Source organism: Suncus etruscus, chromosome 14 (genome assembly GCF_024139225.1).
Source record: "Suncus etruscus isolate mSunEtr1 chromosome 14, mSunEtr1.pri.cur, whole genome shotgun sequence".
NCBI lineage: Eukaryota > Metazoa > Chordata > Mammalia > Eulipotyphla > Soricidae > Suncus > Suncus etruscus.
In genome coordinates, this window is record NC_064861.1 from 90,997,884 (window position 1) to 91,019,348 (window position 21,465).

General features: G+C 44.7%; 2 protein-coding genes and 1 pseudogene across 2 annotated transcripts in view; all 3 read left to right on the top strand.

The window, feature by feature from the left end:
- Positions 1–21,465, top strand: part of LOC126028593 (C5a anaphylatoxin chemotactic receptor 1-like) — a 334,324-nt gene that overhangs the window by 194,204 nt on the left and 118,655 nt on the right. The gene's annotated exons all lie outside the window — the stretch shown is intronic.
- Positions 2,596–6,897, top strand: LOC126027514 (C5a anaphylatoxin chemotactic receptor 1-like). Its single transcript, XM_049786509.1, has 2 exons — positions 2,596–2,715; positions 5,857–6,897. Exons 1-2 carry the CDS (start codon positions 2,596–2,598, stop codon positions 6,895–6,897), a joined length of 1,161 nt encoding a protein of 386 aa, XP_049642466.1.
- On the top strand, positions 19,109–19,802 carry LOC126028267 (60S ribosomal protein L21-like; annotated as a pseudogene).

Here is a 21,465-nt window from a genome sequence, read left to right on the forward strand (position 1 = left end):
TGGGATCAGCAGACCCCACATGGCAGGATTTCATTGTTCCTCTTCCAACTGGTATGTGGGGTCACTGAGTGGGGAGCTAGCTGACAGGCCCTCCGTGCTGAACACTAGCGCAGTGCAATGGGACCTCCACGCCAGACCAGGCCTTCATGCAAGGCCGGGCAGCCGGGTCTCTGGGGATGTGGAGGGAGAGAGATAGATTTTCCCTATGCATAGACAACCGGGCTAAACTGAGCCAGACTCAGCAGACCTCAGCAGTCAGGATTTTACCGTTCCTCTTCCAACTGGTATGTGGGGTCACTGATTCGGGGAGTGAGCTGACAGACCCCCTGTACTGAACACCAGTGCAGAGAATTGGAACCCCCAGTCAGACCAGACCTTCAGGGCAAGGAAGCTTCAGGGAAAGGGCTGGGAAACTGGGGGGGGGGGGTGAGTGGGGTGGGGTGGGTGGAGTGGGAAGATGAGGGAGAGAGATAGACCTTCCCTATGCATAAAAAACTAGGATAAACTGAGTCGGGCTCGGCAGATCCCATATGCCAGGATTTTACCATTCCTGTCACTAATTGAGGTAGCTAGCCTACAAGCCCCTGTACTGAACACTAGTGCAGGGGATTGGAACCCCCTAGCCAGACCATGCTTTCAGGGCAAGACTGGGCAGCTGGGTCTATAGGGGTGTGAGGGGAGGGAAACAGACCTTCCATATGCATAAACAACCGGGTGAAGCTAGAGCCAGACTCAGCAGCCCCCACATGCCAGGATTTCACTGTTTCTCTTCCAACTGGTATGTGGGGGTCACTGAGCCTGGGACTTAGCTGAGAGGCCCCCTGTACTGAGTACTAGTGCAGGGGAATGGGACACCCAAGCCAGACCAGTAATTCAGGGAAGGGCTGGGCAGCTGAGTCTCTGAGGGTGAGGCAGGGAGGAAAACAAACCTTCCCTATGCATAAAAAACAGGGCAAGGTTAGAGCCTGGCTCAGTAGACCCCACATGCCAGGATTTCACTGTTCCTCTTCCAAATGCTATCTGGGGTCACTGAATGAGGAGCAAGCTGACTGGCCTCTGTACTGAACACTAGTGCAGAGGAATGAGACCCCCAGCCAGACCAGTACTTTAAGGCAAGGCCGGGCAGCTGGATCTCTGTGGGTGTGGGGGGAGAGAAATAGACCTTCCCTATGCATAAACAACTGGTATAAGCTGAGCCAGGTCTAATCAGACCCCACATGCCAGGATTTCACTTTCCTCTTCCAACTGGTAAGTAGGGGGGTTCACTGATCAGGGGAACTAGCCAAAAGGCCCCCTGCACTGACAATTAGTGCAGGGGATTGAAATCCCCAAACCAGACCCTGCCTTCAGGGCAAGGACAGGCAGCTGGGTCTCTAGAGATGTGGGAGTAGGAAACAGACCTTCCCTGTGCAGAAACAAATGTTGAGGCTAGAGCCGGACTCAGCAGACCTCACATGCCTGGATTTCATTGTTCTTCTTCCAACTGGTATGTGGGGGATCACTGAGTGAGGGACTTTGCTGAGAGGCCCCCCTGTACTGGCACTAGTGCAGGGGAATGGGACACCCAAGCCAGACCAGTGATTCAGGGCAGGGCCAGGAAGCTGGGTCTCTTTGGGGAAGTGTTGGGCAGCTGAGTCTCTAAGGGTGTGGCAGGGAGGAAAACAAACCTTCCCTATGCATAAACAACAGGGCAAGGTTAGAGCTGGGCACCGCAGACCCCACATGCCAGGATTTCACTGTTCCTCTTCCAAATGCTATCTGGGGTCACTGAACGAGGAGCAAGCTGCCTGGCCTCTGTACTGAACACTAGTGCAGGTGAATGGGACCACCAATGCAGTCCAGACCTTCAGGGCAATGTTGGGCAGCTGGGTCTGTGGGGGGCTGGGGGAGAGATATAGACCGTCCCTATGCATAAACAACTGGGCAAGGCTAGAGCCGGGTTCAGCAGCCCCCACGTGCCTGGATTTCACCATTCCTCTTCCAACTGGTATGTGGGGGTCACTGAACAAGAGCTAGCTGACAGGCCCTTTGTACTAAACACTAGTGCAGAGGAATGAGACCCCCAATCCAGACTAGGCCCTCAGGGTCAGGCCAGGCAGCTGGATCTCTGGGGGTGTATGGGAGGGAAACAAACCTTCCTTATGCATATGCAAGGCAATTGCCTTACCACTTTGCTATTGCTCTGGACACATGATGTTTTAGAGTTTTATTTATTTTTATTTTTTTTATTTATTTAGGTCGGAGTCACAACCAGCAGTGCTCAGGGGCTGCTCCTGGCTTTGTTATCAGGAATCACTCCTGGCAGTGCTGGGGGACCATATGGAATTTGGTGGGGTCGAGAGGGGAATCAAGCCCTCCTGTGGTCTTAAAAGCCCTTTTAGAACCCTGTGCTTCACTGCTGTGCCTCTCCAGAGCCCTCAAAGGAGAGAGAGAAGAAACAGTTTCAAGAGGGGGATGGGTAACCGGCCTGATCTAGAGATCCAGTCAAGATAAAGGCATAGATTTCCAACTTCCTCCAGGGAGGGGGTGCAGGGGCTTACAGGATACCCAGAAGGGACCTGTGAGCACAGACCAATTAGGGTGCCCAGAGTAAAGATGGTCATTTCCTCCTGGCCAGCTGTTCCCTCTTGTGGGGCTTTAAAAACTGCAGTCCTCAGGCAAAGGGATCCCCAGAGACAGCGACCAGGAGACAGGAGACAGGACGGTGGAAAAATGGTGAGTCCAGGGGTGCACGCTTTGGGGGCCCTAATGGACCCTTCTCCTCTCTCTCTCTCTCTGTCTCTGTCTCTGTGTCTGTCTGTCTCTCTCTGTCTCTCTGTGTGTCTCTCTGTCTCTGTCTCTGTCTCTCTCTCTCTCTCTCTCTCTCACCAGCTGTGCTCAGAGCTGACTCCTAGCTCTGCACTCAGGAATCACTCCAGGCAGGACTCAGGGGGGCCTATGTGATGCTGGGGATGAAACCCGGATCAGCTGCATGCAAGGTAGCTGCATGCAAGCCCTCCCCGCTGTGCTATTTCTCGGGCTCAATTCTCTTATTTCTGGGTCCCTTTTTCTCCCCAACCCCCCAAAATTCTTCCTTCCTCTTTTCCCTGCCTGGAGTTATAAACTTTCCAACTCGGTACTCCCTAACTAACCTTTGTGGGGACTCTTGAGATCAGAAGACCTGCCTCACTCCCTAATCAGAGAGCTGGAGTGCTCCCCTGGGTGGGTGGGGTCCAGAGCCTGGAAGTGGCAGGTGAAATGGTTCACAAACACTAACTGTGGTCGAAGAGATCCTGGCACCACCAAGGGTCCCATGAGCTAAGAGCTAGACATCAGCCCTGACACTGCCCATGGTGGTGGGTTGGCCCCCAAACCAACAAGGATGAAATAGGACAGGGGAGCTGTCAGTAGGGTGCAGGGTCCCTTCTCCAGCATCTGCCTTGCTTCACCTGGAGCTAGAATGGGGCTTATGTTACTTCCTTTCCCTGCTAAGAGAGGTAGAACATGTATGTGTTTTTGTGTGTGTTTGTGTTTGTATGTGATTGTGTCTATTTGTGTGTAACTGTGTGCTTGTACATGTATGTGTTTGTATTTCTCTGTGTTTGTGTGTATGTGATTGTGTGTATTTGTGTGTGTTTGTGCATGCATATATGAGCTTGTGCGTGTTTTTATATGTGTGTGTTTGTGTGTATGTATGTGGCAGTGTGGTCACAGCTGGCTTTGATGTCTCTGTTTCCCTAAAAACGGTCCCAATCAGCACAGTTTCAAACCTCCAGTCAGTGCCAGCAGATGCGGTTGTGGGCACAGATTGTGGGCAGTGGAACATTCCTGAAACAGAGATTAGAATGGGAACCCATGGGATGAGAAATCGGGCCTGGGGGCCATGTTGAAATTCCTTCCTGGCTTCTGCCTCCTGTATAATATCTGAAGATATTTTTCTCTCGGGCCCCAGCTCTCTCCGTGCTTTCCAGCAAGTGATCTTTCATGCACAAAAGGAAGGGTTGGGAAGAAAGTCGAGAGCTTAAACAGATCTAGTGTTGGTGGTCCCTGGGCTCAATCACTGGCGCCTTATATATCCAGCCACTGGATATGAACCAAACTAAAATATGGCACAAATCAACTCATTGAAAACCCCCCAACTCCAAGAAATAGCTGCTTTCCACTTGCTTTCAGCTAGAGTCTGGGCTTCAAGCATTGTCAAAACTGAAATCAGGAATGACCTTTTCACTGTATTTTATTATTTTAGTTATTTTTGGCTTATTTTTTTTTCTTGGCTTATTTTATTTTAATTTGTATTTACTTTATTTAAACTTAAATTTTTATCATTTTAATTAATTAATTATTTTGTGGCCACACCCAGGGACACTCAGAGTTACTCCTTGCTTTGTGCTCTGAAATAACTCCTGGCAGGCCCTGGAGATTCCGTAGAATACTGGGGGTCGAATTTGGGTTAGCCATGTGCAGGCAGTTACTCTCCCTGCTGTGCTCCCACCCACTTTAACTTTCTCCTTTGAAATTTCTCCTGCTTTCAGAAATATGGAGACAAGAACCCCCATAGGTTTGCCATCCCACCCTCCAAATTTGCTCAGCCTGTCTGTCTAGCTATCTCTTTTTCTTTTCATCACTTCGTTCTACAGTCACTGAGTCACATTTCTGACCCATATGCTTGCTGTGGGATCATCATAGTTGGGGAGTTTTGGGAGGTTTGTTAAAGGCTGTACCCTGATGGTGGTGGGCTGTCTGGGTTGAAAATCCACCCAGAAGGGGCCGGGCGGTGGCGCTAAAGGTAAGGTGCCTGCCTTGCCTGCGCTAGCGTTGGACTGACCGCGGTTCGATCCCCCGGTGTCCCATATGGTCCCCCAAGCCAGGAGCAACTTCTGAGCACATAACCAGGAGTAACCCCTGAGCATTAATGGGTGTGGCCCAAAAACCAAAAAAAAAAAAAAAGGAAAATCCACCCTGCTTGACACAGAAGGGCTCTATCACATCCAGATACCTTGAGGATTCATGCAGTCCTTCCCTGCACCTGGGTGTTCAGGGACCAAAGTACTGAGCACCCCCCTGCGCAGGTGCACACATGGATACTGCAGCATCATCGAAGAAATGCTGAGAACTGGCCCATTAAAAAACTGTATTTCGGTTGGGGAGTGCTCAACCTTGTGGTGCTCAGGGGCCCCTACAGTCTTAGGCTAAACCCAGGACCCAGTTATTGAAGACCCCTTTGTATTTTTTTGCATATTTTTGTTTAGGGCCACACTCAGTGATCCTCAGAGGTTATTCCTGGCTTTGCACTCAGGAATCATGTACCCCTGTCAGGTTTTAGTGGAAAGTTTGGGGTCCCTATGGGGTGCCTGGGGGGATGGAAGCCAGATTGAATACATGCAAGGAAATCACCCTTCCCTCTAGACTATCTCTCCAGGGAACCCCTCATTTGTTCTAGAACTCTCAGCTGTCTCTTTCATCCCTCCACAGAAAACCATCTTTTTTCTTTTCCTCCCTACCTCCCTCTCATCTGCCTTCCTTTCTTTCTCCTTCTTCCTTCCTTCCTTTCATTCCTTCCTTCCTTCCTTTCATTCCTTCCTCCACACCAGCAGTATTCAGGATTTCCTCCTGACTATACTCCCTGAGATTACTCCAGTTAAAACTTTAGGGGTGTACTGGTTACAGGAGCCATATACAAAACAAGCACACTCCCGACAGCAAGAACACTCTAGTCTTTAGCTCTGGTGACTTCCACCTTTTCCTTGTTTGGCCCAATACCCCAACTGGCTCTGCTGTCTGCACCCTCGTTCCCTGGGGCATCTCCAAAGCTCTGGCTTCCTCTCCCCAGCTCTGACCCTCATCCTCCATCTCACCTGCCTCTTTCATGGCCCCCAGGACTTCAACAATATCACCGAAACAGACTACAGTCACTACGGCAATATAACTCTCGATGGGCCGGTGGACGGCCCACACCCCACGCCCAGGCTCAAAGCCCATGAGGTGGCTGCTGTGGTCATCTTTATGATCGACTTAGTGGTTGGTGTGCCAGGCAACATACTTGTACTGTGGGTGACTGGCTCAGAGGCCCGACGAACTGTTAATGCCATATGGTTCCTAAACCTGGCCTTGGCTGACCTCCTCTCCTGCCTGGAACTGCCCGTCCTAATTGCAACCACCCTCTTGCATGGCAACTGGCCTTTAGATGAAGCGGCCTGTCGCATCCTGCCCTCGCTCATCCTCATGAGCCTCTTTGCCAGCATCCTGCTCCTTGCCACCATCAGTGCCGACCGCTTCCTCATTGTCTTCAAGCCCATCTGGTGCCAGAACTACCGTGTGGCCCGGCTGGCCTGGTTGGCCAGTGGTGTGGCCTGGATGCTGGCTCTCGTGCTCACCATCCCATCCTTCTTGTTCCGACGGGTGGAAGAGGAACCCTTTTCCAAGAAGGTCTTGTGTGGTGTGGACTATGGGAAGCAGGTCAATCTTGCTGTCAGTGTCACACGCTTTGTCTTGTGTTTCCTGGGGCCCCTGGTCACGCTGAGCGTCTGCTACACTTTCCTCCTCCTTCGGACTTGGCGCCGGCCAGCCACACGCTCCACCAAAACCCTCAAGGTGGTGGTGGCTGTGGTGACCAGCTTCTTTGTCTTCTGGCTGCCCTATCATGTTTCTGGCTTGGTTTTGGCCTTCCTCTCCAGAAAGTCACCCAACTTCAATCTTGCCTTGTCTCTGGATGTGCTCTGGGTAGCCTTGGCTTATGTCAACTGCTGTATCAACCCCATTATCTATGTGGCTGCTGCCCGGGGCCTCCACATCCAGGTCGTCAAATCTCTGCCTTCCCGTCTACAACAATTGCTGACCGAAGACTTGGACATGAAGAGCGAGTCCCACTCGCTGCCCATGGTGGATATTGAAGTCCAGAAGGACAAGACCCAGGTGTGAGCATCCCATGACCCACTGCCCAGCATCCTGCTCCTTGCTTGCCCAGGACACTCTGATCCACAATTTCTGTTGCCTCTGGCTACTGCTACTCCTGTTCTTCCTTTTTTCCTTCATCTCCTTATTTCCTCCTCCTTCCCCTCCTCCTTCATCCTCTCCTATTCCTCCCCCCCCCCTTCTCCCTCCACCTCCCCTCCATCTCTTTCCCCTCCTCCTCCTCCTTCTTTTTCTTTGTTTTGGGCCACATCCAGCAGCACTTGGGGACATTTGCTGGGTCTACTCTCAGAAATCACTCCTGGCAGGCTCCAGGCTCCAGTGATTATGAATGGGATGCCATTCATAAGCCCCGCATCTTTCCCAGGCTATTTGTATGCAGAGCAAGTTTCTTTTCTGCTGTGATATCACACCAGCCACATAACTGTCATGGTTGTTTTGGTCCAGACAATTCACAGAATTTTCAGGGTTCCCAGGAAAGTGGATGCAGGACTCAGCTGGAATAAAAAAAAAGTTATACTCAGTTGTTGGTGTGAATCTGAATTGAAACTGAATTGAAACTTGGCTGAAGGAATTTGGACAAATTATCCAAGATTTGAAACCCATCAATTGGCTGTATTGGTTAGTTATGGCTGGAATCAGGTTGGTAGATATAATTCTTGATGCCTCTTGTTTTCCACTGCTTATCAGATTGATTTTCTTGACAGCTCAGGAGCTTAAAGCTGCGGTTGCAACTCTCCTTCTAGAAAAGAAAAAGAAAAAGGGCGAGATACAACTGCCACATTTTAAACAAAGTTAAAATCCGAAATCCCGCTGGACTCCCCCTGTGTGGACGGCTGAGAAAAGACTTGAAAGAGAGGTCGCTTTCTTGATAAGTAGGGTCCTATTTCTCAAGCTTAGTAATAGTTGCAACATTTATTTGGCCTAATAACAATCTCCCTGCTGCTGTGCTAAGTATGTATATATTTGAACATTTGCCTCTAAATGACATTAGTACATGCAAATATGGCATGATTAAATATCTCTTCACCTGGGAAAATCAGCATCAAGAGAAAGAAAAATACCTTTGTAATCCTCAAAATCCATGTAGTCTCTTCAAAGATGTTCTGTATCTTTACGCAGTCTCAAATAAACAGAGCTCTTTAGGAATACCTGGAAAACTTGCTAATCTTTGAATTTATTTATATCAGAATGACACCCAGGGCCCCAGCCTGGGAGTAAAAAACTTTTTGTAAGAACCAAGATTCCCCCTCTAATGCATGATAAGGAACTCTAGACTAAGACAAGCCCAAACCCTAGTCAAGTGTACTTTCCCACTCCTAGCTGAAGGCAGACAAAGAGTTAACTCAGAAATAAGACCAAGTTGGTAGCCTCCAGGAATAAGGAAGTAGCTTGGGGAAGTGAGCTTGGGGAAAAGCTCCCTTGACAACCAAGAGATTGAATGAGATTAACTCTTGACACCCAGGTCTGGGTCAGAACATCCCCTCACAGCCATGGTCTAGTATCAGAGTATCCCCTCAACAGTAAGGTTCTGTAGTAGAATATCCCTTGACAACAAGGTTTGAATCAGAGATCTCCCTAACAACCAGGAATCACCTTAAAAAAGCAAAGAAATCAGTAATTAAGACATTTAACAACGAAATGATTATAGTGTTACTGCTTGTAATTTTTCATTTTCTTATTTTTGAGGGGGGGTTGGACCATACCTGGTGATGCTCAGGGGTTACTCCTGGCTATGCACTCAGAAATTGCTCCTGGCTTGGGGGACCATATTGGATGCTGGGAATCGGACCCTGGTTCATCCTGGATCATCGAGGTGCAAGGGAAATGCTCCATCACTGTGCTATCTTTGTGCTATTCATCCGGCCCCATATTGCTTGTGATTTCTATATTAACTGCTTAAATATTTGATTCGGGGTCCTTGCCAAGGGCTTGGATCTCAGTTAACCAATTAAGCTCCCTTTTCACCTTGCATTCTCAGAGGTGGTATTTGACTCTAAGCACCAGGTGTCATCTCAAACTCTACCTCTTTGAGATGTTAAATTTTGACCTTTGAGCCCAGAAAAGCCTCTGACTCAACTCCCCTCTGTCCTTCAATAGAATTTATAATTCAGAAAGATTGTAATCCACAATAAAGGCCTGTAAATTGTCAATTGTGAAAAAACTTTACATCAAACAGCATGTACTGATTACATTTTAGCTAACAAGAAATTACAATATTATAACCTTGCAGGAAAGCAGATGTAGGCAGTCTCTTACATGTAAAATTTATATTTAAATACATCTCTGCAGCATTAACTAAAGACATATAATTCAGGATCATCCCTACAACTAAGTGTGGCTTTATTTTTTCACCAAACCCTGCACTCACATTCCTGGGAACCCCGAGAATTTCCTTGTCTGGACAAAGATGGCCATGACACCATCCTTTTCCTCCTCCTCTTTTTCCTCCTTATCCTTCTCTTCTCACCCTTTTCCGTTTCTTTCTCCTCTTTCTCCACCTTCTTCTCTTCATCTTTCACCTCTTCCTTTTTCTCTTCCATTTCCTCCCTCTCATTTCCTATATCCTCATTCCCACACCCAATGGTGCTTGGGGATTACTCCTGACAGTGTTGGGGGAACCCTGTGGGATGCCAGAGATCAAATCCTGGTCAGCTGCATGCAAAGTAAGAACCCTCCCTGTTGAACGATCTCTCTAATCCTGGTTTCTTCTTCTTTTTTTTTTTTTTATAATTGTTTGATTCAGGAAGACAAATAAGTGGAAGCAGAGATAAACAGATGGGACTATATTAAGCTGAGAGGCTTCCACACCTCAAAGGAAATAATGCCTAGGTTACAAAAGCCACCCATAGACTATATTAAGCTGAGAAGGTTCTGCACCTCAAAGGAGATAGTGCATAGAATACAAAAGCCACCCAGTGAGTGGGAGAAATTATTCACCCAATACCCATCAGATAAAGGACTAATATCCAAAATATACAAAGTACTCACAGAACTTTACAAGAAAAAAACATCTAAACCCATCAAAAAAATGGGGAGAAGAAATGAACAGCACTTTGTAAAAGAAGAAATGCAAATGGCCTAAAGGCACATGAAAAGATGCTCCACATCACTAATCGTCAGAGAAATGCAAATCAAAACAACATTGAGGTACCATCTTATGCCACTCGGATTAGCACACATCACAAAGAAGAAAAACAAGCAGTGCTGGTGGGGATGTGGAGAGAAAGAAACTCTTTTTCACTGCTGGTGGAAATGCCATCTAGCCCAACCTTTATGGAAAGTGATATGGAGATTCCTCCAAACACTGAAAATTGAGCTCCTATATGATCCAGCTATACCACTCCTAGGGATATACCCGAGGAACACAAAAATACAATACAAAAATCCCTTCCTCACACCTATATTCATTGCAGTGCTATTTACAATAGCCAGACTCTGGAAACAACCAAGATGCCTTTCAACAGATGAATGGCTAAAGAAACTGTGGTACATATACACAATGGAATATTATGCAGCCATCAGGAGAGATGAAGTCATGAAATTTTCCTATACATGGATGTACATGGAATCTATTATGCTGAGTGAAATAAGTCAGAGGGAGAGTGATAGATGCAGAGTAGTCTCACTCATCTATGGGTTTTAAGAGAAATGAAAGACATTTTTGCAATAATTCTCAGAGACAAAAAAGATGAGGGCTGGAAGATGTAGCTCACAACATGAAGCTCCCCACAAAGAGTGATGAATGCTGTAGAGAAATAACTACACTGAGAACTATCATAACCATGAGAATGAATGAGCGAAGTAGAAAGCCTGTCTTGAGTACAGGTATGGGTGGGGTTGGGAGGAGGGGATCTGGGACATTGGTGGTGGGAATGTTGCACTGGTGAAGGGCAGTGTTCTTTACATGACTGAAATCATACAACTACAATCATATTTGTAATCACGGTGTTTAAATAAAGATAAGTTAAAAAGCCACCCATAGAATGGGAGAAACTATTCACTCAATACCCATCAGATAATGGATAATATCTTTGATATACAAGGTACTGGCAGAACTTCAAAAGAATAAAACATCTAAGTCTATCAAAAAATGGGGAGAAGAAATGAACAACTTCTCAAAGAAGAAATACAAATGACCAAAAGCTATATGTAAAAATTGATCCACATCATTAATCATTAGGGAGATGCAAATCAAAACAACAATGAGGTGCCATCTTCTGCTATAGAGACTGGCACACATCGCAAAGAACAAGAAAAATTAGAGCTGGCGGGGATGTGGGCAGAAAGGAACTCTCATTCACTGCTGGTGGGAATGCCATCTAGTCTAGCCTTTATAGAAAATAATATGAAGATTCCTCAAAAACTGGAAATTGAGTTCCCATATGATCCAGCTATACTACCCCTAGGGATATTCCCTAGGAACACAAAAATGCAATACAAAAATACCTTTCTCACACCTATATTGTTTGCAGTGCTACTTACAATAGCCAGACTCTGGAAACAACCAAGATGCCCTTCAACAGATGAATGGCTAAATAAACTGTGGTACATATACATAATGGAATATTATGCATGGATGGACATGGAATCTATTATGCTGAGTGAAATATATCAAAAGGAGAGAGAGGCACAGAATAGTTTCACTCATCTATGGGTTTTAAGAAAAATAAAATGCATTATTGTAATAATGCCCAGATTTGAGGCCTGAAAGAAGTGGAACACGATATGAAGCTTACCACAAAGAGTGATGAGTGCATTTAGAGAAATAACTACACTAACAACTACTGCGACAATGTTAATGAGCGAGAGAAGTAGAATGCCTGTCCTGAATACAGGCAGGGGTGGGGAAGGAGGAAGTTGGGGCCATTGGTGGTGGGAATGTTGCACTGGTGAAAAGGGATGTTCATTTTATGACTGAAACCCAACTACAATCATGTGTGTAATCATGGTGTTTAAATAAGGAAAATAATTTTTAAAAATATAAAAAAATACATGAAATGTCCTACAGTTTCTGCTTCTGAGATCAAAAAAGGTTTGGCCAGGATGTAAAATTGGGGTCTGGAAATTTTTACCAGATATAATATCTGCGTTTCTTCAGATGTAGCTCACCACCTTTATTTCAACCTAAAACAATGAAACTTGTGCCTTTAGAAACAAAAATTTGATAGTGAATTCCCTGCTTCTCACCAATCCCCTAGTTTTACATTTGAGGCTGGCCTGCTAGGAACTGCTTTGAGATGTTAAAATTATCCTTCTCCTTTGTAATTCAGGACTCTTACTGCTTATTCCCCTAGCCAGGTGAATTGTTATGTATATCAAACAAGGCTACTGTTAATGTTTCGGTGTAATAGAAAGTATCTGTGTGACTGGCAATTTACCTCATATATATATATACATATATATATGTATATATAATATAGCTGTCCCAACATTAAAGTTTAGAAGCGCTATTTCTCCACATACATCATGCGGCCTCTCATTTTCTTCATATTTCACCGCCCGTGCATCCACTCTCCTTGAGGGAACTCCGAGAAGATCTCTAAGGGTTATTCCTGGATCTGCACTATGAAATCACTCTAGGCAGGCTCAGGGGATCTTGTGGGATGCCAGGGACTGAATCCAGGTCAGCTGCTTACAAGGCAAATGCTCTCCCTTCCGTATTATCACTCTGACCCTAAAGACTTCTTTATATATATTTTTTAAATAGGGCCCACAGTTGGTGGCACTTAATGGCCAAGTGGAACAGGGATGAAACAGTCTCTGTCAACCCTCTGCCATAGGGACTCTCGCTCCTACCAGAAATTTCTGAAGTTTAGCCAGGCAGGAATGACTTCAGGAAATCAAGGCTGAAACTCACCTCTGCCCCCTCTCTGAGAAAGGCTGGGGGGACAAGCCTCATGTTTCTGTGGGGAGGAAAGAGAATGAATGGGGTACTGTTCCCTGTTGCATTCCAAGACCAAATTCTGAGAAAATGAGATGTCAGCTTGTACCATAGAGTGGTCAAATTCTCCTTGTTAAAAAGGCCATGCTGTTTCTTGACCCAAACAGCATCAGACCAGATAATGGGGGTGGGGGAGGCAGGAGCTAGGACTGTGAGACATGAGAACCAATCATGTATACTGTGGAAGTTAAACTGTTCATATTAACCAATGAAATGCTTAACCTGCTGAAGCCTGTTGACCCTATATAAATTGTCTGTTGTTTCATGCAAGGAGTTTATGTTTCATGAGACTGGGCCAGCTAGCTGAATAACCTCCCTTTTGCATTTTACATGATCAGAGCTGGTCTTTGACTCTCAGTGCCAGTTGGGTTACTCCTTGGAACCTAACATTGTGGGGCTTGTCTGGGATAGATCCCTAGGCCTGAGGTCTGACAACCCTGATATTGAGAGGATCAAAAGTCTGCAAGTAGTTTGGAGCAGTATAAAAAAGAACCAAGAGGCCTGACTAGTCAGGGTGGTTTGAAAAATAACCGACCTGACTTGGAAGGTGCCAAAATGGAACAGTTTGTGAGCTTGGCAGACATGCTGTCTGAGAAGAGCTCCCTTCTGAATACTAAGGAAGATGTTCTGGTTCTCATTTCTGGATCCTCTCTGAATGGTAGACTCAGTTTGGTGAGATCAAGAAGGAAGGAAGGCAAAAAGCTTTGGTTTATTGTGAATACCATTTTAGTGTGTATCTGGACTCTGTTATATGTGAAGCAGTTTCTGTCTGCACTTAGTTGCATTCTGTGCTTTGCTTATGTGTGTGTTGGCTTGATATGTCTCTGGGTCTCCTGCTGCCACCACTGCATGACCTAGGGAAGCAATGGGAAGTGCCCCAACCAGAGGGCAGGTGCCATGGGAGAAACGTGCCCTCCTGCTACCTATTCCCTCATCTTCCATGGAAGTGGGGGTGTCCTGATACTGAAGCAGGAAAGCCAGGACCGGCATTTCAAAATTAAGGTTAGGCCATCTGCACTGGCCACAAACTTCAAGGAAAATAATAAAATCAATACCCCTCTTCCACTCCCCAAGCAAGCACCCCAACTGTGAGTATTAAAGTAGGCAGCGGAGGGATGGCACAAAGCCAAATAAGCCAGTCCAGTTTAGCAGATGAGAGCTGAAAGTGGGGTTGCTTTGGGCGGTGTAAAGTAATTATTAAAACATTTGGAATTGGGAGACTTTCTAAGTTCAGGTCTGTAATAGTTAAAAATCAGAGAGACAGAGAGAGAGACAGAGAGAGAGAGAGAGAGCTGAGAAACCTTGATATAAGTACACCAAACTCTGTTTTGCCACCCACCCCTCAGGACTATCACAGAAAGTACATAATTTAAACTCTATTAGGTGCCAACTGTAACAAAACTATCAGTAAAGAAAAAATTTTGGTCATTTTAAATTCAAGTGAGCTACAAAAGATAAAATTTGGGTGGTTTATATTTCTACTGGAGAAAAGTTCTCATTTTAAAGGTATCTAAAAATAGGAGCTGCAGTAGTAGCTGGAGTAGTAGTAGTGATAAGACATTTGCATTGCATGCTACCAATCCAGGATGGACTCAAGTTCAAATCTCGGCATCCCATAGGGTCCCCTGAGCCTGCCAGGGACAATTTCTGTGCACAGTGCCTGGGGTGATCCATAGCACTGCTGGATGTGGCCCAAAACCTTAAAAAAAAAAGAAAAAGAAAAAGAAGTATCTCAAAATATAAAACTGTGTGGAAATCTCGTTTTAGATAATATTGATAACTTTGTGAATATTTAATACTGTTTAGATAAATAAATTACATAACTGTTTTGCCACAATATTTGATGTTGGTCATAGGTCTTCAAATGTCCTTAAATAAACAAGCATAATAAAAGCAAGAAGCCGCCTCCTTACTTCACATCAGTACATGTTAAACTAGTTGTAGTTAATAAATTTAGCCATTTAGCTTTCAGTTAAAACACTGAAGCAGTTCAGCAGGCAACACGGGGAACAGTGTGTCTCCATGCTGTAGGCTTTTTGGCCAAGCTTAGGGGAATATGTGGCCTTCCAACTGCCCCCCCCCCCACAGCCTTCTCTTTCCTTCCTCCCAGACCCCAGGGTTATCCCTGGCTGCCTGCCCAGGGTGCCAACATGGTGGGAGCCAGCGAGCAGTTTAGAGGGCACCCCAGGCCTCCCCCATCCTGCACTGGGTGGGGAGGGAACTGGTGAATTTCCGGCTTCCAGCATAATCAAGGATTCAAACTCCTCTCTGGGAGCCGGAAGTTTAAGCAAGCAGCACGGGGAATGGCATGGATCCATGTTGGCTATTTGGCCAAGCTTAGGGGAAGATGTGGCCTCCAGCTGCCCCTGACAGCCCTCTCTCTCCTTCCTCCCAGACCCCAGGGTTACCCCTGGCTACCTGCCCAGGATGCCAGCAAGGTGGGTACTGGCGAGGCATTTAAAGGGGACCACAGGCCTCCTCTGCCCTGCACCAGAGGGGTGGATTGGGGGAGGGGACTGGTGAACTTTCAGCTTCCCACTAATCCCCATTCTCAAAAAATGTATGTTAGGGTCAGGGGCAATGTAGCCCTCCATCCTTTTGGCGCCTTGAGGGTCCCAAAGAGACACAGACCATGCACAAGCAACAGGTGAGATTTTATTCTGGCCGGTCAGGGTCGTCTGCTGAGACAGATCTCAGAGCAGAGACCCCAAGACTTTTCTGCAGAGTTTATACAGGAATTTTCAAAGCAAGAACAGCACTTTTCCTTATCAGTCATAGACGCAGCTATGAACAAAGGCTTACATTAAAAAACATCATAACTTTGAGAGACACAGTCAATGAACAAAGAGATGACCATTAAAACTTATCAATCCTAGTGTTACATATTGCAGGTGTCAGCTTATCACAGTGGGCCAGGACCCTGGCCTAGTTAGTTGTAGAGAAGAAAGGGGATCATTAAAACTCAAGGTTCAAATGTAGCTAATGGTTAGAGTTCTTGGCACAGAGTGGCACATACATCAGCCTTAGAAGCATGGGAGTTGGGGCCGGGTGGTGGCGCTAAAGGTAAGGTGCCTGCCTTGCCTGCGCTAGCCTTGGACGGACCGCGGTTCGATCCCCCGGTGTCCCATATGGTCCCCCATGCCAGGAGCAACTTCTGAGCACATAGCCAGGAGTAAACCCTGAGCGTTACTGGGTGTGACCCAAAAACCAAAAAAAAAAAAAAAAAAAAGAAGCATGGGAGTTGGGCTTTCTGGCGCCAAGAGCCTCCTCTGGCTGGTACTGCTCGAATCACTCTAGGCTTATAATAATTAGTAATAGTAAATGAGTACTTATCAATTAACTTAACTTATTGATATATCCTATAAAACGTAAAACTTACTTAAAGTGGTAGTTATAAACTAACAGTGAGCATAAATGGGTATTGATCTCACATGCCCAAGACTGGTCTTATCTTCCAGGCTTGCTGTCCTTGGGAGCTGTGAAAGCAGAACTTGCTTATCTTAGTTCAAGCTAGCTGTCTGAAACCTCTTCCTAACTGTCTGAGGCCTCTTTCTAACTGTCTGAGGCCTCTTTGTTTCTGTAGCTCTCCACTCTTCTGGCAGATTTCTGTTAGCAGGCTAGAATTCTAAAATAAAGCAGTCCTTTGAAAAAGAGAAGTTAAAAAAAATATGTATCTTAAAAACATTTAAGAAATCTTTCCTCATCAACGTATATAGATTTAGAGGATGCCATATAGTTTAATCCACTTTGTGTTATACAGTATAGTTAAATAAGATATCATAGGTGTTCATTTATGTTTACAATATACAAAATATCTATGTTGTATTATTCCCTTCCCCAATTGGCTCACCACCTTACAGGTTCATTTCTAGTCCTTACTCTTACCCCCACTGTCTATTACCCCACACGTAACCATTTTTACCCTCAGCTCTTCTCTCCTTATGAAGCAAAGTATTATCCTCTCTCCAGCTAACAGCCAGCCAGCTCCCAAAATGAAAAAATAGACTCTCAGCCTGAGAAGAAATCAAAACTCTATTCCTATCAATCTATTGTCAATGGACTCTTATCCTCCAACTCCCTTCACTGGGTACCTGTGCTTGCTACCATAACCTGTTTCCCAGATGCCCCCACTCAAGACATTTCCTAATATGGGAGTGCTGGGAGTTGTTTACAGACTCACCAAATCACAGACCAAAGTGATGTCCTGGAAACAACACCCTCCCCTGCCAACTATTTCTTTTTTTTTGTTTTTGTTTTTGTTTTTGAGCCACACCCCGCGGTGCTCAGGGGCTACTCCTGGCTGTCTGCTCAGAAATAGCTCCTGGCAGGCACGGGGTTCGAACCAACCACCTTAGGTCCTGGATCGGCTGCTTGCAAGGCAAACACGCTGTCGTATCTCTCTGGGCCCGCCCCCGACTATTTCTAAACATAAAAGGGACATGTGTATCTCCTTTGTATATTCTAGATGTATTCCCTTAACATCTATAACTCCTTTTTAATAACCTCTTATATAGTAAAATTTTGCCCATTGGTTTTTTGTTTTGTTTTATTTGTTTTTCTGCTTTTTTCCCCTTTGAGATCTGTTCAATAGTGATGCTGGTAGAAGAGTATCTCTGTATAAAAAATAGGGGGGGGGGGAACACTGAAGCAGCAAGAAACTGCAAGGTATGTGTTATATATATAAAGAGAATGCAAAATGATATTCAAAGAAAGAAAACTATTTTGGAAAATGTTCTAAGTTACATATTGAGTAAAGATCTGAGTAACTAAGAATGTGTGTGATGAGGTTATACTTTAAACTTGTAATTCCTCTGGATTAGAAATCATTAGTGTTTTTAAGAGAATTTATATTTTTAATGATCTAATATTTTGTTAATATGACATATAGAATTTTGACATGAAACACTTTTTTTTTTTGTTTTTGGGCCACACCCGGCTTTGCTCAGGGGTTACTCCTGGCTGTCAGCTCAGAAATAGCTCCTGGCAGGCACGGGGGACCATATGGGACACCGGGATTCGAACCAACCAACTTTGGTCCTAGATCAGCTGCTTGCAAGGCAAACACCGCTGTGCTATTTCTCCGGGACCGACATGAAACACTTTTAAGCACAACAAGAGACCATAGCTTTTGAATTTATTTCGTTTTGGTTCAATATTTTGACTGGAAGTTTTCTTTTTAGTTATGACTTAAATAAATTAAAAGGGAATGATCATTAGTTTGGGGCATTTAAAATAGACTGAACTTACCTTAAAAGGACACAAATAGAATTCCTGGTAATTTACAAAATATTAACATAAGGTCTTCAAAAGTAGGGACATTTGTTTGTTTTATGGATTAGTTTTGGTCACCTTTAGTAGGTATAGTTTTTTTATAACTGGAAATCTAAGAAATCATTACAGCTATTTACTGTGGAATATTTTAAATGTTATATAGCTATATCCTTTGACAAAGTGCCCTCAGGAGATGGAAAGAGAGGCTACTGTTAGAAAAAAAGGAGTGCAGGTGTGTGATTTATTCAAGAAAGATAAAGTAAGAATGGATTTATGAATACTGAAAAAAAGATGGAAATTCTGTGAAAGAGTAATCAGTGGATTGCAAACAGAAATGCAGAAAATTGACAGAGTGAATTTAAAGTAATGTGCAAAAGATTTGGGATTGTGAACTAAAGAAAAAATCTGTATAATCAACCAGGATGGTTATTATTAATATGTCTCTAAATGAGAAGTGAGCTAATGTTTTATATAAATGAGTTTAGATCCTTTAAATTATAATGTACTTATATTTATTGGGTAGGAATGGGGGTAATGATAAAGCATAATGAGTTCCTAAATAAATAAAAGCTTTATACAGAATATCAAGAATTTAAGTAAGTTCATTGAAGTTCAGTTTCTAGTTTTTTGAAAAATTAGTGATGGTCAACTTTGACTAGGAATTTTGAAGTCTAAAGTCTGCAAAAATAGTGAGCATTCTTTCTGGTATTCAAAGTTCTGTTCAAATTCCATGCATAATAAAATTTACTTATTAGAGGAATTGCTGGTGTCCAACATGCTTTCTGCTTGTGAGCACATAAACTGAGGCCAGGAAAATGAATAAAACTTCGACTTTTTGTATGCCATGTAAGATTAGACGTGTTTAAATGGCTTTGTATTTGCTGCCATTCAATTGAAAGATTTTCATTACTTTCGGCCAAGGATATTGATAGATGTATCACAAAGAGCTTTATGAGCTTTTCAGCTGGAACCGCCATCTTCCAGTTTTTCCAATAAATCACAGTCATGACCAACACAAAGGGAAAAGGGAAGGGCACTCACTACATGTTTTCTAGACCCTTTAGAAAACATGGAGTTATGGGCCGGGTAGGTGGCGCTGGAGGTAAGGTGTCTGCCTTGCAAGCGCTAGCCAAGGAAGGACCGCGGTTCGATCCCCCGGCGTCCCATATGGTCCCCCCATGCCAGGGGCGATTTCTGAGCACATAGCCAGGAGTAACCCCTGAGCGTCAAACGGGTGTGGCCCAAAAACCAAAAAAAAAAAAAAAAAAAAAAAAAGAAAACATGGAGTTGTTCCTTTGGCCACATACACGCGGATTTATAAGAATGGTGATATTGTAGACATAAAGGGGATGGGCACTGTTCAAAAAGGAATGCCTCACAAATGTTACCATGGAAAAACTGGAAGAGTCTACAGTGTTACCCAGCATGCTGTTGGCATTGTTGTAAATAAACAAGTCAAAGGCAAGATTCTTGCCAAGAGAATTAATGTTCATATTGAGCATATTAAGCACTCTAAAAGTCGAGACAGCTTCCTAAGCGGGTGAAGACAAATGATCAGAAAGAGAAAGAAGCCAAAGAGAAAGGAACTTGGGTTCAGTTGAAGTGCCAGCCTGCTCCACCCAGAGAAGCACACTTTGTGAGAACCAATGGAAAGGAGCCTGAGCTGCTGGAACCCATTCCTTATGAATTCATGGCATGAGAGACATTTTTTTAAAAAATAAAAGATCTGGGGCCCGGCGGTGGCGCTGGAGGTAAGGTGCCTGCCTTGCCTGCGCTAGCCTAGGACGGACTGTGGTTCGATCCCCCGGCGTCCCATATGGTCCCCCAAGAAGCCAGGAGCAACTTGTGAGTGCATAGCCAGGAGTAACCCCTGAGCGTCACAGGGTGTGGCCCAAAAAACAGAAAAAATAAAAATAAAAAAAAAATAAAAGATCTCGGGCCCGGAGAGATAGCACAGCAGTGTTTGCCTTGCAAGCAGCCGATAAAGGACCAAAGGTGGTTGGTTCGAATCCCGGTGTCCTATATGGTCCCCCCGTGCCTGCCAGGAGCTATTTCTGAGCAGACTGCCAGGAGTAACCCCTGAGCAAAGCCGGGTGTGGCCCAAAAACCAAAAAAAAAAAAAAAAAAAAATAATAATAATAATAAAATAAAATTAAAAAAAAGATCTCTGAACTATAAAAAAAAGCTTTATGAATATGGTTATGGTTTAAAAAATATTCAAACCAGTAAACCTGTAGGAAATCTTACCGTGGAAAGCCCCAAACATTATTCAAGATGTTTCAAGGTTTTCTGTGTGTAAATTTGAGAGGGATTTGCTTTTTCTTTCTCCTTAGTACTGTCAATATTTTTGATGCTTCATGACATGTTGATTTGCATAAATACTGGCAGAAAGTTTTCCTATCTGTAGTGGGGATCACTTTTCATGTAGACAGGAAATCTTACAAGTAGGTAGAGGGGACCCCCAGGGCCTCTTTCAGGGAATAGAGTTGAAAGGGGTTGAGGTTGAGAGACAGCAGGTTCCTACTGTTAAGCAGGAAACCATAGAGATAGAATGGAAACATTCACTAGGATAGCTGAGAACTTAAAACTCTAACAACCTGGGGCCGGGCGGTGGCGCTGAAGGTAAGGTGCCTGCCTTGCCTGCGCTAGCCTTGGACAGACCGCGGTTCGATCCCCCGGTGTCCCATATGGTCCCCCAAGCCAGGAGCAACTTCTGAGCACATAGCCAGGAGTAACCCCTGAGCGTTCCCGGGTGTGGCCAAAAAAAAAAAAAAAAAAAAAAAAAAAACTCTAACAACCTTCTACATTTCCCTGGAATTGTACGAACTAGATTAAACCACTAAAGTTAGATACAAAATTTTCTGTTTGCAATGGGGCTTAGAACAGAACAGTAAGATCCATATAGATAAAATGCATCTTGGGGATTTGGGGGGGGGGGCACAACGGTGATGTTCAGGAGTAACTCCTGGCTATGCACTCAGAAATCGCTCCTGTCAAGCTTGGGGGATGATATGGGATGCCAGGACTTGAATCCAGGTCTATCGTGGGTCATCTGCATGCAAGGCAAATGCACTTTTACTGTGCTATCACTCCAGTCTCGATAAAACACATTTTAAACAGCAAGATAATGACCAATGCATATAGGGTCAAGAGATCAACCTGAAACAGTTAAGATGTAGGAGGTTCTGAAAAGTTTCTCCTCATTTGAGCTTCGGCTGGGCTTCTTCCTCCAACTTCTACTCCATCTGTGTGAGTATGCCAAGGTTATCAGATACAGAAAGTCTTTCAGTTCCAGAGCCAGATTCAAGATTGAGGGCTGCTGGTCCCATTTCAACAGAGCTTTCTTTCTAGCTTCTTCCCAA